General features: G+C 35.6%; 7 protein-coding genes and 3 non-coding genes across 20 annotated transcripts; 4 read left to right on the top strand and 6 right to left on the bottom strand.

Annotated features, from left to right (window-relative positions):
- The first annotated feature begins 51 nt into the window (after positions 1–51).
- K04D7.9 lies at positions 52–267 on the top strand. The gene has a single exon (NR_056509.1). It is a non-coding gene; the product is annotated as an Unclassified non-coding RNA K04D7.9 (non-coding RNA).
- Positions 268–320: 53 nt separating this feature from the next.
- On the top strand, positions 321–10,374 carry pxf-1 (the record flags this gene model as incomplete). 7 transcript variants are annotated; one of them, NM_001028219.3, is made up of 17 exons in its annotated part: positions 321–421; positions 502–629; positions 1,318–1,401; positions 2,918–2,993; positions 3,815–3,922; positions 4,354–5,710; positions 5,759–6,497; positions 6,554–6,754; positions 6,800–7,039; positions 7,087–7,363; positions 7,414–7,642; positions 7,958–8,194; positions 8,542–8,697; positions 8,810–8,992; positions 9,129–9,267; positions 9,653–9,966; positions 10,016–10,374. In NM_001028219.3, the coding sequence occupies 14 exons, from the start codon at positions 332–334 to the stop codon at positions 8,821–8,823; spliced, it is 3,936 nt and encodes a 1,311-aa protein (NP_001023390.1). The 7 variants fall into 7 exon arrangements, with proteins under 7 accessions (NP_001023390.1, NP_001023389.1, NP_001255465.1 ...); NM_001028218.6 differs by lacking the exon at positions 8,810–8,992; NM_001268536.3 differs by lacking the exons at positions 321–421; positions 502–629; positions 1,318–1,401; positions 8,810–8,992 and having other exon boundaries at positions 2,985–2,993; positions 10,016–10,053.
- On the bottom strand, positions 10,272–12,656 carry pps-1 (Sulfate adenylyltransferase). 2 transcript variants are annotated; one of them, NM_069456.5, is made up of 6 exons: positions 12,564–12,654; positions 12,322–12,498; positions 11,991–12,270; positions 10,865–11,942; positions 10,549–10,812; positions 10,272–10,497 (listed from the first exon to the last, which is right to left on the bottom strand). In NM_069456.5, exons 1-6 carry the CDS (start codon positions 12,630–12,632, stop codon positions 10,407–10,409), a joined length of 1,959 nt encoding a protein of 652 aa, NP_501857.1. In that variant the 5' UTR covers positions 12,633–12,654; the 3' UTR covers positions 10,272–10,406. The 2 variants fall into 2 exon arrangements, with proteins under 2 accessions (NP_501857.1, NP_001293960.1); NM_001307031.3 differs by having other exon boundaries at positions 10,280–10,497; positions 10,865–11,948; positions 12,564–12,656.
- A 2,315-nt stretch (positions 12,657–14,971) lies between these two features.
- On the bottom strand, positions 14,972–15,061 carry T14G10.9. The gene has a single exon (NR_056508.1). It is a non-coding gene; the product is annotated as an Unclassified non-coding RNA T14G10.9 (non-coding RNA).
- A 626-nt stretch (positions 15,062–15,687) lies between these two features.
- On the bottom strand, positions 15,688–16,624 carry ttr-53 (Transthyretin-like family protein). Its single transcript, NM_069455.4, has 3 exons — positions 16,474–16,624; positions 16,227–16,394; positions 15,688–16,080 (listed from the first exon to the last, which is right to left on the bottom strand). The coding sequence occupies exons 1-3, from the start codon at positions 16,597–16,599 to the stop codon at positions 15,928–15,930; spliced, it is 447 nt and encodes a 148-aa protein (NP_501856.2). The 5' UTR covers positions 16,600–16,624; the 3' UTR covers positions 15,688–15,927.
- A 1,266-nt stretch (positions 16,625–17,890) lies between these two features.
- On the bottom strand, positions 17,891–18,887 carry ttr-54 (Transthyretin-like family protein). The gene is made up of 3 exons (NM_001392383.1): positions 18,302–18,887; positions 18,075–18,241; positions 17,891–18,019 (listed from the first exon to the last, which is right to left on the bottom strand). The coding sequence occupies exons 1-3, from the start codon at positions 18,455–18,457 to the stop codon at positions 17,926–17,928; spliced, it is 417 nt and encodes a 138-aa protein (NP_001379105.1). The 5' UTR covers positions 18,458–18,887; the 3' UTR covers positions 17,891–17,925.
- A 135-nt stretch (positions 18,888–19,022) lies between these two features.
- On the bottom strand, positions 19,023–22,715 carry copg-1 (the record flags this gene model as incomplete). Of its 4 annotated transcripts, none has more annotated exons than NM_001268535.4 (7): positions 19,023–19,278; positions 19,551–19,879; positions 19,930–20,199; positions 20,250–21,384; positions 21,431–21,544; positions 21,589–22,324; positions 22,604–22,715. In NM_001268535.4, the coding sequence occupies 7 exons, from the start codon at positions 22,626–22,628 to the stop codon at positions 19,230–19,232; spliced, it is 2,658 nt and encodes an 885-aa protein (NP_001255464.1). The 4 variants fall into 4 exon arrangements, with proteins under 4 accessions (NP_001255464.1, NP_001040988.1, NP_001040989.1 ...); NM_001047524.5 differs by having other exon boundaries at positions 19,230–19,278; positions 21,431–21,538; positions 22,604–22,713; NM_001047523.7 differs by lacking the exon at positions 22,604–22,715 and having other exon boundaries at positions 19,026–19,278; positions 21,431–21,538; positions 21,589–22,325.
- A 1,040-nt stretch (positions 22,716–23,755) lies between these two features.
- T14G10.10 lies at positions 23,756–23,900 on the bottom strand. The gene has a single exon (NR_056507.1). It is a non-coding gene; the product is annotated as an Unclassified non-coding RNA T14G10.10 (non-coding RNA).
- Positions 23,901–24,059: 159 nt separating this feature from the next.
- Positions 24,060–25,496, top strand: tsp-12 (Tetraspanin-12). Its single transcript, NM_069452.5, has 4 exons — positions 24,060–24,168; positions 24,222–24,318; positions 24,415–25,106; positions 25,152–25,496. Exons 1-4 carry the CDS (start codon positions 24,109–24,111, stop codon positions 25,227–25,229), a joined length of 927 nt encoding a protein of 308 aa, NP_501853.1. The 5' UTR covers positions 24,060–24,108; the 3' UTR covers positions 25,230–25,496.
- Positions 25,497–25,623: 127 nt separating this feature from the next.
- Positions 25,624–27,565, top strand: pigs-1 (GPI transamidase component PIG-S). Its single transcript, NM_001383182.2, has 4 exons — positions 25,624–26,137; positions 26,180–26,404; positions 26,448–26,914; positions 27,015–27,565. Exons 1-4 carry the CDS (start codon positions 25,625–25,627, stop codon positions 27,460–27,462), a joined length of 1,653 nt encoding a protein of 550 aa, NP_001369906.1. The 5' UTR covers position 25,624; the 3' UTR covers positions 27,463–27,565.
- Positions 27,566–27,579: the final 14 nt, after the last annotated feature.

Genomic DNA, 27,579 nt, shown 5'->3' with positions numbered 1-27,579 from the left:
ATCCTCTAACATCTCTTGGGGATGAATATATACATATTCTTCTACCTCTCTATTCACATAAATAAACACAAAAGAAGCATCCGAGCTCCTCCTTCTCCGCCCCATTCACCCCATTACATGCTGATTTATGAGATTATCTGAACGCTCGTCCTCTTTCGCTTACTCTCTCTTTGCCGTCTTAATCTGAATGGAAGACCACATGGCTTCTGTTCAACGAAAAAATTTACATTTTGTACTTTTTGCCTTACTATGGTTCCCGAAATTTTATTTTTTATATTTTTCCTTCGAAAAAACTAACAATCTAGATATTTTATATTTATAGGAGAATCAGATGGATCCTCGGAAACCTCGACAGGATCCAGTCAATGATGCTCGTTTTTACGAATCCCTCATTAAACCACCGCATTTAAGGACACCAGATGTAAGTTTTTTTCGGATTAAAATGTTTTCAAAACAAATCAATATTCCACTTTAAAATTATGTAATTAATTATTTTTTCAGGATATTCGAAATGTATACGAGCAATTGCGGCAGCTCGACACCTTCAGTAATTTGTTTATAGGTCCATTGAAAGCTCTCTGTAAAACTGCTCGATATGAAAGGCATCCAGCACAATATATTCTTTTTCGGTGAGTTTTTCTAAAATAAATTTTAAACTGATTCGGACTCTGTTCCCGGAAAACATAAATATCAAAGGGAAAAATTAAATACAATTCCCCTCAAAAAGATGTTTTTTTCATTGAAAAACTTAAAATTTTAAAATATGAAGAACATCTTATCTTTCTCATAGACTAAAATTCATATGAAATTTTTTTTTTCAAAATTTTCAAAACAAAAAAAGCGTTGTATTTGATATTTCGTAAATGTAATCAGAATTTTTTATTATTTTTAATTCGACAACATTTTTGATTCATACAGTTTGTAATGACTTAAAATATTTTTTTTCTAGATAATTCACGAAATTTTCAATAATCTACTAATAGAATTTAAAACACATTTTAAAGGTTTTTAAAAAAATAGCTTAAAATGTTGGTCTTTTTTAACTTTTAATATTTTTTAAAAATTTATATTGTTAATTTTTTGAACAATATTTTTCGATTTTCCGAAAATTAAAAAGTTTCGTTGATGGGTAATCAAAATGAGGAAACTAATAATTTTTGAAAGCGAAAAAAGTTTAATTTGAAAATCAGTACGGTTAATTCTTATTTTTACTTATAAATCTGAAAAAATAACATTTTCTGGAAAAACTAATAGAAATTGCCTGAAAATTTGATATTTCTCCACTCCCATAAAAAAATAATGAATTTGAAATTTCAGGGATGGAGATGTCGCACGAAGCTGGTACATTCTACTATCAGGATCAGTTTTTATTGAAAATCAAATCTACATGCCTTACGGGTGGTGAGTGATTTTTAAATATAAAGGGAAATAATTTCGCCAAAAAAATAATCAAAAATAAATTCAAAAAATGTAAAGGAAAGTACTGATAATCTCCATATTTAATTTTGCACGAAATGAATCAATTTCACTACTTTTAAATGAAAATTTGCAGTATTGATAAAATGAGTCATCATTAGTGTAGACACCAATCCGTACAATTCCCTATTCTTCGTTTTCTTATATGCTCATCTAATTTCCTTTTCCCATTCTCTCCGTGACAAGACGATTGAAATAATGACAATGATGCAGATACACACAAAAAAAAGAATTTCGTACTAGGTAATAAAAATGTGCTCAGACACGAGAACACCCGGTGTGTCCTCTTTGCGTGCTCATTTTCTATTCATTCGAAATAACCCATTTTATATGAAATGTTGAGAAAAATAGGAAGTGGGTTATTAGGGGGAAATGAGCTCTCTAGATGCTCACTCTTTTCGAATATTCTTTCATTTTATTCAATTTGTTCCTAGTTGTCCAGAAAATAGTAGAAACATCGAAACCTACACACATAATTTCATGTTCTCTGTAATCGAATCATATTTTATTTTAATTTAAATTATTCCTAACGATTTTGCAGATTTAATTTGCATAATTAGTTGATTGGGTAATTATTTTGACAATACTTCCTAGATAATTACAATATCAAATATATTAAAATTATGGTCATTTAAAAAATTTAAAAATAATTGAAACCCACTTATTGAAATTGAAATTAAGCAAAAATTTCCATTTCATCCGCTCATCTTGTTTCCCATTCAGGATCTGTCGATAAGAGATATTATCATAAATGATAGTCATATATTTTCTCATAATTGACACACTTTCCGTGATGTTCCTTCACTTTGTTTCAAACTTTCCATTCCTTACAATGTTAGGAAACATTTTGAATCAGGATTCAATAATGTTTTATGTAGCAATTAGAATACTAGTTGTTTTTGTTCTAATTTTAAATGTTTAGTACATTTTTGTTAAACTATTGCACTAACAGCTTCTTTATCGGGTAATATTCTCTTGGTATTTAGCTTAATTTGTCTTTATAGCAAAATGATGATGTGATTTTCAAAGAATGTTAAAACTTTTTCTTTAACTTTATTTCGCTGACACAACTATCAATCATCATGTGAGATTTTAAAGAAATGATGAACGACTGAGAAAAGAGCAAAGAAAAGCGCACAAGGGGGGAGACAGACTGTTTGCACTCGAAATCCTCTTGTTCTCTTCATTTCGTCTTCCCTCGGGAGTTCTTCTTTTTCTGTTATGTCCATTCCATGTGGTCAACACCCTTTTTCTTCTGTCTTTTTTGTTCTGCGACTTTTTTTTCGGATTCCCGTACTTTTTTACCCGAGATTTCTCATTCTCTTGTACAGGACATAATATCAAATTACTCATTTCCGTTACCCAAAAAAACAACAACACAAAAAAACAATAGGGGCATTTTTCTACGACGATTCTCAATTAAAAAGTGCTTTTTTTGCAGCTTTGGCAAGCGAACAGGACAAAATCATCGAAGGACTCATAATTGTCTGCTGTTACAAGAATCTGAAATGATTGTGGTATGATTTTTAATTTTTCATCAAAAGAAATGGTCGAAAAAGCTAAGTACTACGCCTTACCTTTTTTAGCAAAATATGCATCCGAAATTTTGTAAACTCTCGTTGTTTCGGAATTATCAACGTTTTTTCATCTTTCTTTTTCTCGCGATTTGTTAAAATCTGTGCGTTTTATGTTAATTCTTTTAAATAAAAAATTATCTTAAAAAATAAGAATTCCTCAGAAACGTGTTTGAAATTACTGTATCCTTAAAGGCGCAGACACACTTTTGATTTAACAAAAAGTTGTCGTGTCGAGACCGAGTATCACATTTTTGGTGCAACAATTGCAAAACTTTACGTATCGATAATAAACTCATTCAGTTATTTTATGTGAGAAATTGTGTATCTGGTTGTAGTACTTGGTAAATAGGAACATCTGTTCTGAGATATAGACGGAGTGAAATAGAGAGCATTAGAGCTCCAAAAATAGTTTTTTTTTTCTATTCGAGGCCGCGATTTCTCTACACATTGTTTCCCCATGCCCGATTATCTCCACTAATCATAATATATCCATCTTGTAAATTTATTGAAAAGTGCCTCAAAGAGCCCATTGAAGGGATTATTCGATTTCGTAAGAATCCTCACCATGCGTGTTGAGCGCGCCACGCTCTTTCTCCCTCTTCGGAACAAATTCGATTGACCCTCATCTCCTCTTCTCCGCTCTTTTCACATCTGTTGGGCACACTTAAATTCGTTCCGAATAAGTAAGTGTGACAACATTTTGGCAAGATGAAACATTGCATTTTTATATAAAGTTTTTGAGAAAATGTTTTTTTTTTCAGATTGACTATCCAACGGAACCCCAATCGAATGGAATGTCACCACGAACACCTCCTCGAGGAATTCATCATTCAGGAGAACCAGTTCATCAGAAAACTCCTAGAAAATCGGTAAGTTTTTGAAGGTATTGATAAATGATAAAATTTATAGATTCCTTCTTTCTGAAAGTGCCTCCCCATTACGATTGCGTGTCGTGAAGCCATGTTTCATTAGTTTTTCGTTCCTCTCTTTCTCTTTTTATCTAATTCCTGATTCTCGCTCATTTCTTCTCATTTTGTCTATTTCTGACTCGTTTTCAGTGATGTCGTGGTCTTATTTTCAATTTTGGTTTGCTTTTTTTTTTGCTCTGGTGTGTTGTTGATGGGGATTATTTGAAATCACCATCAACAAACACGGCAATGCGAAATTAGATTTTTATGTGTTGCAATGAGATTCATCCCGTGTTTTTTCTAAGCTTTTTCACCCTCACTGTCTTGTATTCCGGAGACCCAAACAAATATAAATGAAAAAAAAAACCACAAAAATTCATACACAATTTCAGGCACCAAATATGTCAGTTGATTCAATTGCAATGCCGCCACCTCCAGTTCCACCTCGTCCTCTACGTCTTCCACAAACTGCAGCTAAAGGCCCAGCTCCTCTGCCGCCACGTGGTTTACCTAGAACATATCCATTGGATTTTCCTGTAGATATTCCAACAACGTCATCATCATCATCAAACACTTCATATAATGATCAACATCGTAGTCAAGTATATTTGAATGGATTATCCGCTGATGAAGATACTCTTGTTCGAGTGAAGCATAGAAGAGAGAAAAGCAATTCAGTTGGAGGACAAGCCCAGAATGGAATTTCAACTGCTCGGAGGCTTCGAGGAAGAAGCACAGCATCATCTACAACTACTGAAGGTGAAACAGCTTCCAACGAAGGAGCAGATTCAGACGAAGATGAAGGGAGTATGCCTTCACAAGAATCAAGTAGTGGAGGATTCATGGATCTGCGAGATTCTGTCCGAGAATGTCTTGAAAAGGAACCTTCAGAACGAAATTCAGAAGATCTTGCAGTTTTACTCGATTTCATGCAACATATGTCCGCATTTGCCGCTTTGCCGATGTCAATAAAACGTCAGTTATGCTTGAAAATGGTTTTTGCGGTAGTAAACGATGCGGGTACGGTAGTTCTTGCTCACAACGAGAAACTCGATTCATGGTCTGTAATAGTGAATGGATGTGTAGAAGTTGTAAAACCATCTGGTGAGCGTGTTGAATACAAGCTCGGAGATTCATTTGGTGCAGAACCAACACCTGCAACACAAATTCATATCGGTGAAATGAGAACAATGGTGGATGATTGTGAATTCGTACTTGTTGAACATCGAGATTTTTGTTCAATTATGTCGACAATTGGTGATCATATTGAAAAAGATCGAGACGGTTTGACAGGAGAAGTTGTGTCAGAAGTTGAACGAAGGACTGTTGGAACTCATTGTGGACAAGTGCTTATCAAAGGAAAACCAGACAAATTAATACACCATTTAGTGGATGAACGAGATCATAATGTTGATCCACACTATGTCGACGATTTTCTATTGACCTATCGAGTTTTCATAAGAGATCCAACTACGATTTTCGAGAAATTGATGCTCTGGTTTGCCGATTCTATATATCGAGATAAAGTTGCAAGATTGGTTCTTCTATGGGTTAATAATCATTTTAATGATTTCGAGACGAACGATGAGATGTGGAATCTATTAGAACGTTTTGAAGGAGCATTAGAAAGAGATGGAATGCATTCTCAACTATCTTTATTGAATATTGCATGTTCTGTAAAAGCAAAACCTCGACAAGTGATATTAACAAGGAGAAAAGATGACAAAATGATGATGAGATTAGTTGGAGGTAGGCAATTAAAAATTTGAATAAATCTTTCAAAATTACAAATTTCAGGTCAAGAATCAGGCAACTCTGTATACGTGGCCGAAGTCTTCCCAGATACGTCAGCAGCGAGAGAAGGTGTGAAGAGAGCTGATGAAATGTTAGAAGTGAATCAACAATCAGCTAAATATTTATCAGCCAAAAAAGCGGAAGATCTACTAACGGGGTCTCTGTCATTAACTTTGATGCTCAAAAATAATGTTCTTGGGTACAAGGAGACAATTGGAAAAATTGAACATAATAAGCCTAAAAATGGAACATCAAGATCTGGTGCCGGAATTCCAATGGTAATTCCAGTTCACAAAACTTCAATAACTGGAAAGAAATCATCGACGACAAGTAGCAAATCGGGTATGATGGAAAAATTGATGACAATATTGAAATCATCAAAAGAAGATTCAATGGATTTCACTGATGAAGCTAAGATATCATCAGCCGATCTTCGTCCAAGTCGATCCAATCCTGATATCACTAGCATATCACAGTACTACGGACCAGTACGAAGCGAATGTCCTGAACACGTTCTGAAGATTTATCGAAATGATCAGACATTCAAATATCTGCCAGTTTACAAAGAAACGTCTGCTCAGAATGTTGTACAACTGGCATTGCAAGAGTTTAATATGACAGCAGAAGGAAGTCCAGAATGGTCACTTTGTGAATGTACTGTTACGATTGATGGAGTTATAAAACAGAGAAGGTTACCACCACAAATGGAAAATTTGGCTGAAAGAATAGCTTTGAATTCGAGGTAATTTTAAAATAATTTATTTTAAGAAATTTTCAATAAATTGTATTTTCGTTTAGATATTATCTGAAAAACAATAGTCGATCTGAACCTCTTGTACCTGATGAATTGGCTCCCGAACTTTTGAAAGAGGCCCAAACTCAACTGCTCAGTTTAAATGCTCAAGTCGTTGCTGCTCAACTAACTTTGCAAGACTTTTCAGTTTTTTCAGCAATTGAACCAACAGAATTTCTAGATAACTTATTCAAGCTGGATTCCAAGTAAGAACTACCTGAACATTAATAGAAGTAAATTTACCATTTAAGGTACGGCTCCCCAAAACTTGAAGAATTCGAACAGTTATTCAATCGTGAAATGTGGTGGGTGGCGACAGAGATTTGCACAGAAAGACATGTTCAAAAACGTGCAAAACTGATTAAAAAGTTTATAAAAGTGGCGAGATATTGTCGGGATCTTCGAAATTTCAATTCAATGTTTGCTATTATGAGTGGACTTGATAAGCCAGCAGTTCGTAGGTTGCATTCCAGTTGGGAACGGGTTTCGAGGTGAGCATTTCTTCCTAAAATTTATTCACTATATGATCTTTCTTCAGTAAATACATTCGTATGCTTGATGAAATCCATCAACTTGTCGATCCTTCTCGTAATATGTCAAAGTATCGTCAACATCTTGCTGAAGTCGCCCAAGAACCGCCTGTTGTCCCAATTTATCCTGTAATCAAAAAAGATCTCACATTTGCTCACGATGGTAATGCAACATATTCTGAAAAACTAATCAATTTCGAGAAGCTTCGACTTATTGCAAAATCAATTCGAGGTGTAATGAAATTGAGTAGTGCACCTTATGAAATTGCTAGTATGGCAGAGAGGGTAAGTTATAATGGATGATTAAATAAATTAAAAAATTTTAAAAATTTTAGAGTGGTGGAGTTGTAATGGACGCTCTTCTTCATATGAATTCATTCGAAAATTCAAATGTAGCCACAATGAGGAAGGGAATGAGTGGAAAACAGAATCAGCCACGAAAAAAAGTTTATGAACAAGCTCTTATGGTACGGAAAGTGAAATCATATCTCGAAGGATTACATGTTGTTGATAATGAAATGGAATTGGATTCAATGAGTTATGACATTGAACCACAAGTTCAGAGTGAGTAATAAAGATATTACGTAGACGTCTAAAATGAGAATTGGCGCTATATCATGGTCTCGTCGGGCTACTGTAGACCGTGTCCATTTACTGGTCACTTTTTCATCACATTTTTATTTGAAAAAATCTTTGATCATATATTTTGAAAATGATAAAGCAATTATAGGAACAATTTTAAACGATTTTAACGCGATCTACAGTAACTCGCTGTCCGCGTGGCGAGACCCATGCGATTAAGATATGACAAAATGTTCATCTTTAGACGTCCACATAATATACGACTTCCTAACTATTACACATTCTAATAATTTCCAGCAGCTCACCGTGGTGCTAATTCATCATCGACTGCAAATATTCGTCGTGTTCCATCTCCAACTCCATCGTCACTTTCCTCTCAATCAGCCGGGTCAGCCGATCAATCATCTCGGCATCGTCTTCTTTTCAATGGAACCGGCTCAATTTCGTCAGCTGGTGGTGGTTCTAAATTTGGAGTCGAATCTCCACAAGCTGTACAAAAAATGCTGTCACTTGTTCAGAATTCCAAAGTTAAAGGTAAATATTCTCTAACATCAAGGAAATTTTCAAGGAGAATAATTTTTAAACAATCCAAAACTAAATAAAATTTTAGTTAAAAAAGTACGGAAAAAGACAGGGAGAAAATTCGAAACTGCATTTTTTCAAAAAGAAATTAAAAGTCGAAAAACGAGAAATTTTAGTTTTTCGATTTTCAAAAAACACCTAAACCCTTGTTCAAAACTGAATTCAATCAAGATAGTTCTGTCAAGTTTAATTGATTTGTGTAATTTATAAAGCATAAGCTTCGATTCCTTGTATAAATCCTATGTTGTCAGCTTCTCACTTCTCCCCTTTTTCTGTGATCGTCTCATTTTCCATTTCAGGTGCTCCACCTCAAATCACATCTCCATCCACATCAGCAAGATCCTCTCTTCAACGGAATATGCCACGTGTAACTGGTCGACAAGCGACATCCTCGGCTCAAGGGCCAGTTCAACTGAATGAAGAGACGTCTACGGTTACGACATATTATCAATCAGGTACAATGAGTTCATCGAATTTTTTGCTTTTCGTTTTTATTGACGTCTTTTTGTGGTTTTTTTACTCGTGAAAAAACATTGTGTAGAGAGATAGAGTGTAGTGCATTTCCAGACGTGCTCATCTAAATCACACAACTTCTTCTTCTTCTACTACCTGCAACTGCAAACATCAACATCACGGTATCACCATCACCCGGTCAGCACCCTGTTCAAACAACTTCTACAGTATTCTTCTTTCCTTCTGTTTTCACTTCAACTTTTCCCTTGTGATGTCATCGTGTCTTTTCTTACTCAGGTTTTGATTTCATTTTCAACATTGAGAACGAATTGATTTTTTAAATCCATTTATCGAGTGGCATGTTCTTAAAATCAATTTTCAAACCCCTTCTACTTTCATTTTTTTCGACTTCTTCATTTTTCCATATTTCTAGATAATGGGCGCCGGCAACGATCTGGATCCGAAGGAAGATTTGATAATATTCCGCCATCAACCTTCTATCTAACATCCGACGGTCTTACTGTATCACCCAGACAATCGTTGTCTGTTGTGATTCCAACACATCCTCATGGGTAAGTTAGAATGACTGGGAAACTTTTGGGATGGTCTTTTTATTGGGTGAATTGGGTTTAAATTTTTCTTTAAGAGAACTGGGCATCCTATATATTTTGGAACTCTTGCAAATTGCGCTCACTCAAGAACAAACAATCGATATTATAAGTAAAGGCATAACTTTTAAAAAACAGGGATGTACCCAAAAAAGTTTTGACCAGAAAACAAAAAAATTAATTTCTTCAAAAATTCTAAAAATAAATTATTTTCGCTATCTGAAAAAAGTGGTTTGCTTTAAAAAAATTATTTACGTTCTTGAATACAATTAAAAAAATTACAGATTATTTGAGTTCGTAATATCCGAAATCGGTTTTTATTCATTTCTAGTACCAATCAAAATTTCAGCCACTCTCCAACATCGCCACGGTGCCGCTCGCGATCACCGGCATCTTCCGGGTGTTCTTCCTTCTCCACCATTGCCTCAATCGCCGCTACCTCGATGGCAGCCGCACCTTCGGCATTTGTCTCCAATCCGTACCAACACCACCAAACCGTCCGTGGACATGTCATAGGACATCGTCCAATGCCAATCGTCACTAGTGGTTCAGCCACACTCCCGAATCATGTTTCTCCACGAGGTTTACCACCGAAATCTCGTCCTACAATCCTACCTGGTTCACACACCAATTCTTCATCAAGAATGGGTACTATCAAAGAAGGTAAGACTAATTCCGTAAAGGTCAAATTGATAAATATTCAATTTTTCAGCTACATTCCTGACATCTGAACAAGTATCGCGAGTTTAATTTTGCTATTTTCAATGTGCCAACTGAAACGCGTGTCAATATGGGTCTACTATTTTTGTGTTAAATCTACATGTTATATTTTATCTATTTGCTCTTACTCTTCAACCTATATGTACAATTTTAGTTCCAACTTGCCATATTTTCTTGATATTTTCCTTATTCTTTCTGGCTGTGATCTACTTATTGCATGTTGTTTGATATCATTTGTTTTCCTGTCTATGAAGATATGTGATTCTTTATTGTATGGAATTCTTATTGAACTGGATGGAAAATTATCATGACAATGATTAAAATATATACATGAAGGTTAATTAGTTATGATTGCCCACGATCCCCTTCTTCGATTAGACGAATTAGTTTGAGTTTTGTAGTGATTTGTAGTAGCCAGCAAGAACTTCCCATGCAGTTGGAGCCATGAATCCCTCTGGTGGTGTATCTCCATTTCTGAAAAGTTTTTATTATAAATTTATTTTTTTAGGAAAGGTGTATATATACCGTGCCAATCCTCGCATCTTTGTTCCACTAATGTTTTCAAAATCTTCTTTTCTTGATGTATCGAAAAATGACATTTTCTTGGCTGTTTTATCATATGCAGCAACTCGGAATGGAAGTATATGAAGAGCAGAAAGACCTGGAGCCATTGAAAGTACTTTAGCTCCATGTGTAGTTTCATAAAGAGCATCAGGACTTCCTGGTTTTTGAATTCCAGCAGGATCACGTCCCACTATATAGTGTTGAATACCAGCAGCTATTCTGGATCTAGAAATATAACAGTTCAAAATTATTTGAAAATTCGATTTTTAAATCTTACCTGGCATGCCACTGAACTTCAGTTGGACCAGCATACATCATTGGAGATGGGAAAATCGAGAGAACAGTCCATTCTGGATCCAAAACTCTTTCAGCAATAACTGCTTCGTGTTGTTTTATTCTAATATCCAAGGGTACATCATCATCCTTTGTCCATCCTCCAAGTGGGTGCAATAAAAGAATTGGATTTTTGTGCTCAGCGAGCAATTTTTCACGGGTATCTCTCATTAGAAGAGCATGTCCGTTATGAATCGGATTTCTAAGTTGGAATGCGAAAACGGCATCTGCATTCTTTTCAGCAAAAATTGCGCGTAGTTCATTTGGAGTTTTACGATATTTGTCGAGTCCATCATTGAACTGAATCTTCTGTACAACTGCCACATCACCCCCTAGGAGCCAATTTCCAGATTCCAAAACTTGAGCAACTGCAGGATGACGTGGATCGTTTGTTCCAAATTGACGACATACACGTTCATCTTTTCGATGTTCGAATATTTCAGGATCCGAAAGAATAGCATAGACTTGTCCGTTATATTTCAGAGCTATTCTTGTAACACCTTCCAGTCCCTTTTTGACATCATCAGAGATTGGAAGAACGATAGGAATAGACTGGTTAATATCATCCATCATTGGCCACGAATCTTCTTTGTCGTCACTTTTTTCTCCGACAAATGCGACTTTATGCTTCAAATCAAGAAGTTGTCCAAAATGCATGCTTTGAAGATATTGTCTTTCGCGCATAAATCCAGACAATGGAGTTGCCCATCCTTCAGCAAGAACTTGAAGCCATTGAAGATCTACTTTCGTGAGCTCTACAGTTGGAAGATTTTGACTCTCCTTGAGCAGCTCAGCGACGGTCAAATCATCAGACACAAATAATTCTCGAACAGCAGGAACATCTGGGATCTGCTCTGGAAGCAATCCTTTGGATTCCAGATGATCCAGAACTTTTTGAACGCATTGTTGAACACCATCCTTTCCAGCGTCCAAAATAATTTCAGCATTCTCTGGTGGTTCGTAGGCACTGTCAATTCCAGTGAATCCGAGGATTTGTCCAGCACGAGCTTTCTTGTACAGTTCTGAAGCTTTTTCAATGGTTATATGAAAACTAAAAATGATTAACTCACGCTTAGGATCTCTTTGTTCACACACTTCCAGAGTAGTGCTTACATGAACTTCAATGAATTTCACATTTTCAGATTCATGGATCTTTCGAGCGTCGAGACGATCCTCTTGGAAAGGAGAAATGAATGCAGCAAGACATATCATTCCAGAATCAGCAAAAAGTTTAGCAACTTCAGCAACTCGACGGATGTTCTCTTGACGATCTTCTTTGGAAAATCCGAGATTCTTACATAATCCATGACGAATGTTGTCTCCATCCAACCCATAACAAGGAATTCCGAGCTGAAAACTCGATATTTCGAGAAATGATGATTGTGTGATGATTGATCTTACCTTGTTTAAAGTACGCTCCAACGCAAAAGAAATGGTAGTTTTTCCAGCACCCGAAAGTCCCGTGAACCAGATCGTACATCCACGGAAACCTTCATGTCTTCCAACTGCCGCAGCTCGTTCTTCCCGACTAATGGTATGCTCTTGATAGGTGATGTTAGTCGATTGACCAGAGAGGCTCTGAATATTAAAAAACGATAACTGTGAGAATATTAAATTTAATTTAAAAATAGAAAAGAACTAACCGAGTATCTTGGCTTCTTTAACATTGGCATGGCGTCGCCTTCGTTGTTTTCATCCCGTGGAGTGAGCATGGTTATATAGGTAGTCCCACGTCTGTAATTAGAAATACTCAGCATATGATACGTGGGCATTTAATTGTCAGTTACTAAGAAGTGGTAGGCGGAAAGCGATTTTAGGTGATCATTGAGATCTTGGTTTTATTTGCAAACAGGTAAATATGATTGGAAGAAGATAATAATTTATTATTGTCAGAAATTATGAATTCAAATATGCGTGGGTTTCTGAGAATTGGTTGTTGAAAAAAACTTGATAAAGTTTTTTGAACTCAAAAATTCAAGTTATTTTTGTTTTTTTTTTAATTCTAAATTTTCATATTTCGAGGCAAATGTAAAATTAGAAACAACCAACCTCACTTCGTTATGGATATCTAAATTGGCAAATTGAACTTATAGAGATTGCTTGTCAAATGTGAAGGATAGATGGGAATGTCATTTAGTAGTTTATGCATACTCAGGCAACTCAAATCTAATATGAAAATATTAAATAGCAATATTTTTGTAGTAAAAACGAGAAATAGTGCGTCCATATACGATTACTAAAAATTTCGAATAGATTTCAATTTTGTCTTGAAAGCGAATGTGGAAAAACGATTTATTTGTTATGCTTTTAAAAATGTTAGAATTGCAATTTTTCCGAATTTTTGACAAAGAGAGAATAACATTTTATTTTTTCAATATTTTTTTTCACTAACAATTTGATTAAAATGATGAGTATACTGGGAACATGCTTGCTGTTGACAATATTTATGATTTCAATTGAAATCAGAAAATCTCAAACGCATCACGCGTGAATGAATAGTTGTAGGTCTACTTTAATGTATTCGACCAATCTTCGTGATTGTTTGACTGAATTTATAATATGACCGGCCAATTATCTAGAAAAAATTACATGAGTGGACAGATTTGTGAATTCTGTGGCTTTCTCTGCAAAAACTCCTTCTACAATATGCAACGAAAAATCAAATATCCGTTAACAGTGAGATACTCCATTATATAGATTTTCATGTAGCTGTTTTTTACTTTGAAAAGTCTTTTATCATTTGGAAGAAAATAGAATTTAGAACGGGACAGTAATCATAATTGTTGTATACATATATATCACAATCATGTGAAGCCGATGGAAATTTGGAAATGGTGTTTTGTAATCTTTATGGACTGCAAAAAGATTGCAAATTAATCTTAGAATATTACACATTTTTTTGTAATATTTTTAGATTTCAGAAAGATTGCGAACCAATCTCAAAAGATTGCTATGTCATCTCAAAATATTACGAATTTTTCGTAATATTTTCAGAGTCAGAAATATTGCGAATCAACCTCAAAATATTGCGAAATATTCTCAAAAGATTGCTCAATCTAAAAAGATTTCGAATAAGTCTCGGAATATTGCGATTTTATCTTAAAATATCACCCAACTACAAAAATATTGCTATTTAATATTTTCATATTAGATTTGAGTTGCCTGAGTATCTTGTGTATAGTCTTATACTCAATGCTTACAAAGTGGTACACACAATTAACGAAAGAAGACAACAAGCTATTATTTGGACCGAATTAGAATATACTTGGGCTTCTGATTACAAAGTTTTTAAAACTAAAAACTATAAACTCAGCGAAAAACTAGGAATTACATTTGTCTAGGCAATACCCACATGCGTGCCTTCAAGGTAGGCATATCTTGCCTTGAAGATGATGAACACCCGACCGAGGCAAGATAGGCATTGATTAAGGCAGGTAGGCAGTTTTTGGAAGATTCAGTAATCGCAAAATTGATCGGTTAGTAGTTGAAAATTTCAATGAGGAATTTGACAACAAATTGGTTAATTTTAAGACTTCCTAAAGGACTACCACAACTATTTTCAAAAACTGTTTGAAAGTTCATAATTCATTTTTTGAAACAAAATTATTGCGAGACAAAATTCGATGCGAGATATAATTTTAAAACAAAACGAATTCAATGAAATGATTTTTAAAGGAAATGGACTGAAGGTGAAACATATTTTTTTCCTTTTAAACGCTTTCCCATACATGGTTTTTCACATTTCTATCCGATTTTTTCACAGACAATCTGAATTAAAAATCATTTTGAAAATTAGATAAGACTGCTAAATGAGGATGCAAAATCAACGAAAAAGAACGTTATAAACCTGAATGGTCGAAGGATGCTTCATTTATTAGATCGAAACTTAAGATTTCAGACATTTTCAATCTAATAGCCAGCTAAAATCACTAAAAAGGAAGAGCGACAGCTTTGCAAATATTTGGAAAAAAGAAACGAAAAAATATTGAATTGTGTGGAGAAAAAAGGAGACAATGAACAAAAATGAATTGAAAAGCCGCACTGTCTCTGGTGTTTCTCTGTATTCTCGTTTTAATCAAAAAAGGCTACAAACCAATGGATGGCGGCTAATCCGGATTTTCGAAAGTGTTCTTCATCTCTCTAATGTTTAATTTGGCACTGATCTTTTCAATTTTTCGTGTTCAAAGGCAAATTTATAATTCGAATAGGTTAGTCCATGTTCGTTGTAGATACCTAGTAAGTTGGCGAATTGAACCTAGGTCTATGGATATTTGACAAACATCAAATACTAGAAGGAAATGTTATTTGGTATTTTATGAATGACAGAAAACGTTCAAAAAGTATATTTTTGAACTAAAGTTTTGAAAAGCACAAAATATAAAAAAAAAGTTTCGAGCAATGTTCACTTTTTAAAAGAAAAATTCAAAAAAATATGAATGATCTAGATGAAATTGAAGTAGATCATGTATGGTGGTAAATTTTGGTTTACAGGTATCATATTTGCGAAATTTTTCATTGAAATTAAAAAGTATTCAAGTATTCAAGTTTGAATGGAGTGTTCATTCTGAGTAGAGTTTATAGGGTTTTGCTGAAATACACTAAACCGTAAAACTAGAGAAAAACCACACATTTCCAGGATTTTCATGGGACAACTGCGATGAGTGATTTTTTTTTACTTCGTACTTGAAGTCTTCCTGGAGAGGTTAGTAGATAGTTCATAGCTTGGTTAAACACCAAAAATTAGTAAAACTGAAGACTAATGAAAAAAAAATTCAAAAATGTTATGCAAGAAGGAAGTGAAATCACAGAAGAAAATCGAGGCAAGAAAACAATTGATGGGAACGATTTAAAGTGGGAATGAGTTTTGAATTCATAGAAAATAATTCAAATTCCGACTGTACAAATATTTAGATATGAAGATAAAAGTACAAAACAAACAAGATTTTGGAATGAATAACGCGATGAATGGCAAATGGGATAAAAAAGATTAAAATGGAAAAGAATAAATTATTGAGTTGGATCAGCTTTCTGTGTCGTTTTAATTCCACGAGTCTCCTTGTCAAGAACGATGGTTCCGATATCATAGGTATTTGGAACAAAAGTACTGAATTCTGGAAGTTGGAAGATGTCTCCTTTTTCACTGTTACAGTAATGACGAATCTGAAAATTATCTTTTAGTAGATTACAGAAAAATTATAACAGTTTTCTTAAAGATTTTGAATTTCATAGGCTCGTAATGTTTCAAAAATTCAATGAAACTTGGAAAACAACATTTTTGATATCGAACTGATGATTAAAAAACTAACTTCAATATATGGTTCTGGAACATTCTTAACTCCCGGAATCCAATCGAAATCATCTCCACATCCGTCCAATTGGAAACGTCCGTCATCATTGGAAAATGTGACACCCATCAAATCATCTGGGTCTATCATTTGAAGTGGTCCTGGACCATCACGATCCCAGACACGAATCTGAAATAGTGTTTTGTTGAAATATTTCTGCAAAAATGAATTCACTATCAATTTCAGGAGAAACTGATAAAAATCTAACCTCAACATTCAGATTCTTGGTCGGATCATTTTGACATTCGACTTTTCCTAGAACCCAGACACATTCTCTACCAGCAAGAGATATGGGAAGAATGGAAACGCAGATAATTATAAGCGATTTGAGCATTGTTAGTGGTTATTTTATGTTAAATCTGAAAAAAGGAAAGTTGGACAGAATGGATTCAGAAACGAAATATTTTGAATGATTTCATTTCAGAACAGATCGATGTTTCATCAAAAGGGAGAATAACGGATTATAATAGGATTTTGAATGTTCAATTTATTTTTCAATTAAAAACATGTGCCACTTTTATTTTTTATTCACCAATTTCACCATAAACAAGGAGTTGGATAAACTAAACTAAATTTCAGATTATTATGAATCATTCGCACGTCATTTTTTGTGGGATTAAAGTTGGAAACGTTAGAAACAAACTGCATTGAAAATTAAATATATTGAAAAATGGAGTTTTGATTGTCTGAGGCCTAATGATTGACACCTCCAACTACTCATTTATAAAAATTCTTGATTGACACAAAGAATACGGTGAAGCTGCCGCAAAATGAAAATCAAGCTATTCACAACTGCCGGATGACGTCAAACATTTGTGGTTGGATCGAAACAGATTGAATTGCCAAAACAAACAAGAAAAAGTAAAATTTTCAAGAATGAAGAGAAAAAGAAAGTTTGAAGTATTTCTTGAACCAGTTTCTCGTGTCTGAAACTGAAACGATGGAAAAGTGAGGTTAAAACGCACGGAATTTTAACTAAAGAATTGGACAACTAAATATCATTTAAACACTAAAAAATAATTCAAACTAGTTAAGATTTCTTAAATTAGAAGAGAAATCTCGAGAAATAAAAAACAAAATTGAGGAAACACTATAGTTGTGACAGTACCAATATTCAAAGGCGCATAGCTACTGAGGAAAAATATTTACACATCGCTACGAGACCGCAGCGACGCTTTTGGACTTGCGCCCAAATTGTTAGTGTACGGTGCCTTCTGCGAGAAGATTTTTGATTTTATTTTCATTTTTATTCTTAATTCACAGCTATAAAAATAAAACTATACTATTTCTATTAGCCAGTGAAAAATATTGTGTCCTTTTTCCATGTTTCTCGGAAACAAATGGATGATAAGAACAGGAAAATCCACCAAAAAGAAAGAGGACACCCATATCGTGAAGAATCGATTGAATAGAAAAACCTTGAGGGAGGTTGGAGAATTAATCATTGAAAAGCGATCAAACTGACTAGTTTCTGATGATTCCAATGTAGAATTTTGGGGAAGGTCATAGCTACATTTTAATTGATGATATGACATGTTCAATTTCAACTTTTTTGCCAAGTTTAGTTTGATAAAATAAGTTATGGATTGGAAGACCAATTAAACAACATTTGTGTGTAGAAAATTCAAATATAAAATACATTTATTGAACTCTTAAACATCTATCCCAAAATAATAGGATGTTTTGTGAAATAATCGTTAGTTTGTGGAACGAACACCTTCGGATTTTTCGGGTGTACAAGCGTCACTTCTGCCCTGAAATAATTAAAAATTTAAATATTTATTATGAAGCAAGTGCTTTGTAACTCACTTTCCTTTGCAGTAGTGTCGAATTTTCAAATAAAATTCTGGTTCATTTTTGATAAAAAGAAAATCGAGGTCAGAAGCACATCCTTCCACTTTGAATGTTCCATTGTCATCTGCAGAAGTAATAGTTCTTCCAGCCAAATCATCATCAACGAATAAAGTAATTGGAAACTGTAATTTAATTTTTTTTCAGTTCAACATTAACGACATTTCAAAAATAAAAAAACTTACAAAAGATCGATCCTTGTCCCAAATTTCTACAACCACATTTTCCAATTTCGAAGTGTCCGTACATTGTAATTGACCGACAAACCAGGCACAGTTGTTAGCTGATGAACAGAGAAGAGCCAGTGAGCACAAGATTAGAAATGTCACAGGTGCTCGCATTTTCAATTTTTGAGTCAACTTTAATAAATCTCAAGATTTAAGATTTGGTTGCGGAAAGGTTCGATTAAAAAAATACAAAAGTGAAGAAAAGAAACGATTTCTCAAAGAAGTGAGTCAGTACAGACAACGAGAATTGTTTACATTGCTCTTGGGTTACCTAGTGGTCATTTTTCTTAGCACCTTCACAGTGTGTGGCCAATGTGCACAATTTCACGACAACGTTAAACCAGAAATCGATAATAACTGTTAATGTTACGGTAACAAAAACTTTAAAAAATAGCTTTAGAGTCACATATTTTCATTTTTCGAGGCGACAAACTGCGAAACTTTCAATCGGAAGCGAAATATCACGAGATTTCAAGAGACCTGGTGATCATCCGGCTCTTCACAAAAAAAAAGAGAACAGCTGCTCGGTGAATCGATCAATCCTTTTTTTTGCTCTAACTATTAAGATGCCGAACAAGCTTGTTTTGGAAACTTTAACTTACCAACCCATTTTAGTTAGGATCCGGAAAAATTAATTATAACATGTGTTCTATTGTGTAACCAGTAAACTCGAGGAAGGTATAATGAGACTTCCCATTTTATTTTTTCAATTTTTTTGGAAGCAATAGCTATAAACACGAAAACGCACAATAAATAAGAAGCAAAAATACCAATTAAAACACACATACATCACAATTGTCGAACGCCGGTCAATAAATTAGAAAAAAAAACATGCGGTGACATTTAAAATCAGAAAAACAGCGGCGCAGGACATTCCCGAATAATTTTAGACAACTGCGGAGATAACCAAATCTGCGACGAGTGGTTCATTCGATCTGTAATTTTAGAATTTCAAATTGTGCTTACTATTAGTAGAGATCAGGAAATGACTCAAAACCATTAAAAATGCTTAATTTTAAATTTCAATTTTAATGCTATTTCATAATTCGAAAAATTTTGCAAACAATTATTACTGTCTGATTCCACTTAAAATCAATTAAAAAGTTTAATAAATATTATGTAAATATGTACTAGATTTTATTTTGGAGCAAATATATGATTGACCTAATTGGGATACAATATCAAAAAATGTTTGAAAAAAACGTACTTGATAATAATATTCATGGCAATTGAATTGTCGTTTGGATCCACCGCGACCGTGGCTTTCGAAAGAACATCATATCCACCACGAAAAACTCCGGAAAGGAACACTGTGTGTTGCGTCTTTCCTTCAGGAACACGATCGGACCGTTCACAAGGAACAAGTCCCAAAATTTCAGATATTTTCTTGACAGCATCAGGAATATTTTCCACTGTTGACAATTGGAATGTTTCTTCTCTTGTTGCATCGTCTCCCAACGCTTCCCAAGCAGATCCAAATGAAGATTTTGCGACTCCTTGAACCGAATCCGACACATTAACATCAACTTCTTCCAGCTGAAAATAATTTAGAATTATAAAAATGTATTAAGAATTCTACAGCGTACCACATATGTTTGCTCGTATGTGTCATCCGAATCAGGTTCCCCGGAAGTTGGATCTACATCCATCACCTTGAACTTGAGAATAGCACCTAAACTTCCAGAGATGGCTCCAGAATCAGGGAATTCTAGAAGTGAAAAGGCTGAATGAACTTCTCCATAGGGAAGTTTATCAATTTGAACAGTATTTCCAGTTTCCCATTCTCCATCTGGATCTTCCAATTCAACAGAAACATCAAGAAGAAGCTGGTCATTCATTGTATTTTTGCATTCAAACTGAAAATAAATTCGATAATTGATTTCAAAAGTTCACTATTTTTAAATACCTGCAGAACCATGGCATTGGCAAATGTATGCTTGATCATATGAACAGTGTATTCAGCAATTGATTCCGTGAGAGCAATTCTGGTAGATGACTTGAAGACTGGACCAAGAGCAGCAAACTGTGGAATAGCAGCCAGCTGTGCAGCATATGGCTCAACTTTAGGAGCTTTCGGTTTCTCTTCTTCTTCCACAAGTTGAGGAACACGTTTTTCAGGTTGAGAAAGAGCTTGTTGAGTAACAGGAACAACTCGAAGATCAAATGGAGAAGAGTAAGATCCGGATCGGAGATAGTCAAGAATTGAGCGCTCGAGACCAGATGGCGAAACTTGAAGTCCGTCAAGAATAAAGTTGTGAATGAGGCCTTCGGCTGCTTCAGTAAGCATTTTGAGGTAGAAGGTGGCACGATCACGAACTTCGTCATCAGAATCCAAAAGGCAGCGTTTCAGAAGAACTTGAATCGATGGACGCAAATCAACGCACTGTGCTCCAAATTTGGCGAGAGCTGTAACTGCAGCGGCCCGAACTTTGGTGCTCTCCAAAATTACGCGGTTGTAGATGAATCGAATGTAGCTTGATGGGTTTGGAGTTTTTGGAGCTTCTCTCCCGAGGAGATGAAGAACACGAGTAGAAAGATTATCGTGCTCACAGTCTTCAATGAATTCGCAAAGGTGAGCCAATCCAGCAACTTTAGCATCTGGATTCTCTTCGATGATTGCAATAATAGTTTCCACAATTGCTTTCTTGTAATCGTAACTTCCGTCACTACGCAACATCTTAGCAAGGAAAGGCATCATAACAGTATGCTTTCGAGGATAACGTGAGCACAGTGAGCGAATAGCATCGACCACAACAATTTTGAACTCATCCGAGATCTCGTTTACGAAGCCAGCGATTTGTTGCATGAGTCTTTCAACACTAGACTCGGCTCCAGTCTTGAGGAGGGTGGTGATGGCAAGAGTTGCAATAGATCTGTTCGGGTCCGTTATGAACTTCTCAAGATCCACATTGCAGCTCATAACTGCGTTCGGGTGAGCCATTGCGACTTTGTTGAGAGTTCGAACTGCGGCAAAGCGAACTGCTGCTTTTGGAGAAGTGCAGCACATTTGCAGAGCAGTGATTGCTGGCTGAATCTCCGATCTGCAAAATGAAATATAAATTTACTCAGAAATTATACAATGCTTACGGAGTGGTTTGTGGAAGTGAAACAATGGCTCTAGCTGCTTCATAGACTACCATCTCGCTCTTGTGACGAAGACACGATTCAATGAATGTGAAAACAGAAGAATCTGGCCTGCAACTTTTAATTGATTATCGAACCATACGTTCAATTAAAACCCTTACTGATCGTCATCGACAAGACATCTAGTGGCAATGCGGATCAAATAGCACACAGCATATGGACTACGAAGAGCATTTTTGCTGAACTTCTGGACGAGTTTGTTCACAGCGAGACGATCGTTGGCACGGATTTGATAGAGAAGGGCCAGAGCGTGGTATTGAACCATGTGGTTGTCCGATGAAACAGCTTCTTGTACTTCATTAGCCCAACGACGAACTACCTCGGAAGACTTACGCATCAAATGAATGGAAGAGACGATAGCCGATGAAGAAATCGCACTGTTTCGATCAACGATAGCCTGTTTCATGTATCTTTCAATAGTTTGCAACATTCCAGTGTCGGTAATCTTGCAAAGAGCACGTATCGCAGCTGCTCTGTAGAGATCTTCTCTTCCAGTCATATCCTTTGTAAGACTTGAAGTGACAATAATGACATCATCAGAAACTTCAGCCAATTCCTTCACAGCGAGATAAACCATGCGGCGTAGACTGACATCCTTGCTCTGCCAAAGCTTTGTGACACCAAAAAAGGCCTCAGTTGCTTCTGTTCTTCCGATTGATTCTCCTTGTTGAATGATGTAAATCAACTTCGACAAGATGAAACAACATTTCCTCGCGTTGATCGGTGTCTCGTTGAAGGCGCGAGCTTCCTGAAGAACGGAGGTCTTATCGAGGTGAGCATAGACGTTTCCCCCGGTTTCCTCATCCTTCTTGTTGGTCTTCATTCTTGAAGATTGACCTGGAAAATAAAACCATTACATTTTTTGTGGCGCGAAGAATGTATAACGGAGTAACTCAAAATCATTCGGCCGACTTCGAATTCTGATGGCAAAAATTAGGAACCCAACATTTATGATTTTTCGAGGATACACTGTTTTGCTACTGATTAATCGAATAATGAGAAAAACCAACGTGTTCTATTGAGAAGCGAGAGAAAAGTCATGCACAATCAAGGAGCGACTACAAGCACAAAGAAATTACAAAATAATAAATCACAATCACGACGTCTCAAAATTACCTCCTTTAGTTTTTGGGGCACTCATTTTTACGTGTTATTTTTCAAACTTTCAGCTTCTGAAAATTTTCAACTGTGCATAAATGATGGAGATTAGTTCAAAGTGAGTCAATCTGAATCGAATAACTGTTATTTGGAAGATTTAAAGTGATATTATATTGACGGACGAACAGTTGCGAAGTTATTTGGAAAGTCATACATACACAGTTGGTCGCGAGGTTTACAATGTAAATTTAACATTTGAAACATTTACTGCGTGATTAATCACCTCAAAAATTTGAACCCTTATTTATAAAACATTTTTCAGCTAATAATATAAATAAAATATTAGGGAAAATACGTAAAATTGAAAACCAGACTTTTCTTCTATCGCTGCAACGTGTCTGTCTGCAACTTGTCGTCAAATGTGTTGTTCAGTCCGTAAACACTCGTTGTCCACCGTATTTCTCATTGAATTTCCCTCCATTTATTAAATGAATGCGGCCACGGCCGGGCATGTGATTTCATAAGTTTAACTGTTTCTTTTGTGTACTTTATATTTATTAAGTATCCCCAAAACTTGGTATTTTCAAAATTATTCACTGCAAAGTGCAAATGTATTTCAAATTCACAGAACTTGTGAATAATTTAGAAGCTTTCTTGCATTCCCAATGACTGGGACCATGTTTCGAGCAGTTTTACGCCACCATTTATCAGAGTAGAATCAGGGCTCCCTGGAGACTTGATGTGAGAACAAAGAAGCTTTTTTATTTTTCTTGAAGTCTGCCCAGTTTTTTTCACAACAATTCAAATTCTGCAATTTGGTTGCATTTGCATGCATGCTTTCTAACAAATAATTGCAAATGCTTCATTTTACATTGTTTTGAATTTTGAAGTATTTCTGAAAAATTAATCCCATTACCGATCCGTTTCTCGCCAGTTCTCCAACTCAAGGACATATTTTTGCTTCCCTTTATATAATTACACCTTCATGTTACCTCCCGTCGCTTTGTTCAAAAATACCCACTGGTTGGCAAAAATATTTGAATTATTGATCGTTGTAAGATACTAGTCTGATACTTTTCGTTTTTCCGTTCTCTTTTAATATCTCCATCGAATTCAATGAACTAATGGATGAAGGCGGCAATTGAAATCATTCGTTGCAAGCCTGCCAGACCACACAGTGAAAAACGAAGAGAAGGAGGCTAGTAACAAGATAACGTATTACGTTTCCTCCGTCTCTTTGGTTTTCCAATCTTTCTCGTAGTATAGACTATTGAAAAGAAAAAGAGGAAGCTGAAGGGGAACATTTCTTTCCTGGAAAATTTGTTTGCACACTCTTCTTGTCTTTATTGACACTTTATGTGACTCACTGGTCACTTTTTCTCTACCTGTCCGGTTTCCAGAAAGGATTATATTATGTATCTTTTTAAACTCTGACCTCATGTATTTTATTTTAATTAAATTTAAATTTTCCCAGCAAGATTGCTCGTCGGCCAGAACATCATCGGCCACTTCTCACCCATCAGATGGCCAATCGACGACAGCCGGTGCAACACAGAGCACAGCAGAGGGTATATAGACAATCGGTTAGTTGAAAAAATTTAGAATTTTTTTTTCAAAAACAATTATCGAGTTTCAGCAAATTCGTTATGCCCCCGGCGCTGGTGGTGAATCGGAAATCAGTTGTTGTGTTAAATATTCGGTTTTCAGTTTCAATGTAATCTTCTTTTTGCTAGGTTTGTTTTTTCAAATATAATCTTAAAATGCTCAAAAATTTTCGAAACATTTATTTAAAAATTGATCTTCAGAAAAAAAATAATATGAAATTTCAGGATTTGGTCTGCTCTTGTTCGGAGTTTGGGCACAAATTGAGAAGAACACCTTTGTAAATATGCTGAGTAAAGCATCGAAACTGTATCTCGATCCGACGTGGCCACTTCTCATCGTTGGATTTCTCACATTTATCATTGGTTTCAGTGGATGTGTTGGATCACTACGAGAGAATACATCCTTCCTTACATTCTATTCAACACTTCTTGGCCTTTTGCTCATCGCCGAATTCTCAGCAGGAGTATTCGCATATGCTTGCAGAGATCAACTTGATAACTATATTAGAAATCTATTGAACGATGTGGTAGTTGGATATAGAGATGATCCGGATCTTCAGCTATTGATTGATTCTATGCAAGAGACGTGGATGTGTTGTGGAATCAACGGAGCCGACGATTGGGATAGAAACACCTATTTTTCAATAGAAGCCAGAGAAGTGGCCTCTCCAGAAGCTGGCGGAGTTCCATTTTCCTGTTGTATCAACAGTAGTAAACTGGAATTCAAGAACTACTTCTGCGGGCACGGTGTTCGTTTAAAACCAGAAAGCCACATGGCAGCACATCTTGCGGCTCAACGTGTGATGGCCCACACTGCATCGATTTATACGGAAGGATGTCTGCCGAAACTTCAACTTTGGCTTAATAATAACATGCTATTAGTAGCCGTTTCGATGGTTATTATTGCAATAATCCAGGTATTAAATTCGAATGAAAAATTGATTATTAGTATTTAATTTCAGGTTCTCGGTATCTGTTTCGCTCAAAATCTCAAATCGGACATACTCGCTCAACGGGCAAAATGGTATTATACCCATTAATCAATCAAATAATCAATTAATCAACGAAATATTCTCTACCTTCCAATGTATTCACTTCTACGCAGCTTTCTTTCGACTTACCACAGCCTATGCCGGTCACAAAAAATTCATCCACTTTGCAAAATATACGTTCGATTCTCTAAAAGAAACCATTTGGTTTGTCACAACTTCCTCAACTTTTGCCTTCTTTGTTTCTTTTTCCCAAAACCCCATGTTTTTACTGGTATTTTCAAACTTTGTGAGATTCCAATGAAATTTTCATATTTTATCCGTCCGGATCCGTTTCGAAGTTTTAAACATGTTTTCTGTTATTTGCAGTGGCTTTAAAAATATATATATACTCAAAAGTCCAAATGAAATCATAAATTTCAAATCTAAAACTAAAATTTCACAGAATGACGGAAGATGAAGAAATGCCACAGGAAAGTTCGAAGAGTTTCAAGCAAAAAGCTCTAGACTTTTTACTGGGAAGACAAACGGAAACGGAAGAATATGGAGAAATAACACAATCATTTATCAATTATGTACACTCGGAACGCCCGTATAAGTTAGCTGCATCATTATCTTTTGTTATTCTTGTATTTTTCATCGGTATGCCAATGTGGCATTTTACAACTTCAACATATCGTTCAAACTTTCCCACATTTCCATCAAATCAATCAATAACTGTACCAATTCGTGTTATTTTTGTGATAACATCGGAAGATCTGAGAAATGATGTTAAAACTCTAATGAATGAGTTGGAAGTAAATATGACGAAGAAAGAAGTGGTGGCTCCATTGGATTTTACATGGACAACTCAGTTCATCGGATTAAGATCTTTTGAGCACCTCGAGCAGGATCATTCTATTCAAATAGAAGAGAATAAAGAATTCTTCGATGTTTTTGTTGCTCTTGTTCCAGAAAAAGTAAGATTTCCCCTTCTGTAAAAAAATTTAATAAAAATTCAGGAATGGACGCACTATTCGGCAACCAGAATTCAATTGGGTATCGGGAAATGGAATTTCATACAATGGCCTACGAAATCCGAAGAAAAACAAAAGGCTTCAACACGTGTGACTGATTTAGTTTCTGAAACACTTATCGATGTACCTCATTTGAATTCCATCGTTCGAAGAGATCTCAGACAAAAAATGCAACCTTGGCAAATTGCTGCTCTTCCTTTGTCTCACCAGGTGTCTATTTTCTGAAGCCAAATCATGAATAATATTATTTCAGAAACGATTGGTATGGGATTCTGCTCCTCTAGCAACAAACTATCATATACAAGTGATTCATTTGCATGAAAATTCTGAAATAACACCAGAATCCCTGAAAGAGCAAGAAAAAACTGCAAGAGCTCTCAGAAAGTTTGCTGAGAAAGTGAAAGAAATTACTAATGTCGAAGTATCATTTGAACATCTTTGGGATTTTGAACCAACTCGTGGATTTTTGATAAAAGATGTACAAGAAAGATGGGCATTAACACATTCTGCAATGGAGGAACTCGTCAAAAAAGTTGATTCGCAATTGCAAACAAGTCTACAACATGGCGCCGTTCTGAGATTTGTTGTGCTGGAAACTGTTGAGCCTGTAATTGTACTTGATGACACCGGAGAAGACAGCCATGGAGTTGCCGTTGCCTCCTGGGGAGCAGTTCTTCCGAGAAATGAGGCAACTGAATCTAGAGCGATTGCTGCTATTCGGTAAGTACCAAAATTGTTTTTTTATTTGGAACGTTCCTTTGAACAAACAAATCAAATCCCTACACTGTAAAAGTATTTAAGCAAATTTTTTTTTTTTCAGAATTCAAATGGGAATGGATGCTGAACTTTCACATGGATGGCATCGCCCACCTGTTGCAATCTGTCAATGGGAAGTTGCTCGAGCCCGTCTACGTGCTTCTGTTGATAATGCGATGCGAGCTGCCAGTGCTGTTCGAGCTCTTGATCAGCTTGCACAGAAAATATCGAATATTGTTATTAACGATGACGTGGCTGATCGTGCAACTCGAGCTGTAGAAATCCTTAACGATGTTGTGCGTCCTGGTCGCATGCTTGATTTCGAACGTCTACTTGAAGCACGTCGTTTAGCAGATTCCGCTAATTCGGATCACTCCTTACTTGCAATGCTGTATTTCCCAATGGATCAGAGAACTGCCGTACTGATTCCTCTTGCAGTACCGATTGTGTTGCCAATTTGTAAACTGGTCTACGAAATTGCCAAGATTACTGTTTTTTGGGGATATTTGTGATTGAAGAAATCTTGATATGCGATAACGTTTTACGGGAAATGTAACGAAACTAGTTTCACTTTAATTCCAGATCTGTTTGATAATAATAAATAAATTTTAATGTATTCAAGATAAAAA

Source organism: Caenorhabditis elegans, chromosome IV (genome assembly GCF_000002985.6).
Source record: "Caenorhabditis elegans chromosome IV".
Lineage (NCBI taxonomy): Eukaryota > Metazoa > Nematoda > Chromadorea > Rhabditida > Rhabditidae > Caenorhabditis > Caenorhabditis elegans.
This window is presented reverse-complemented; position numbering and strand designations above follow the sequence as displayed.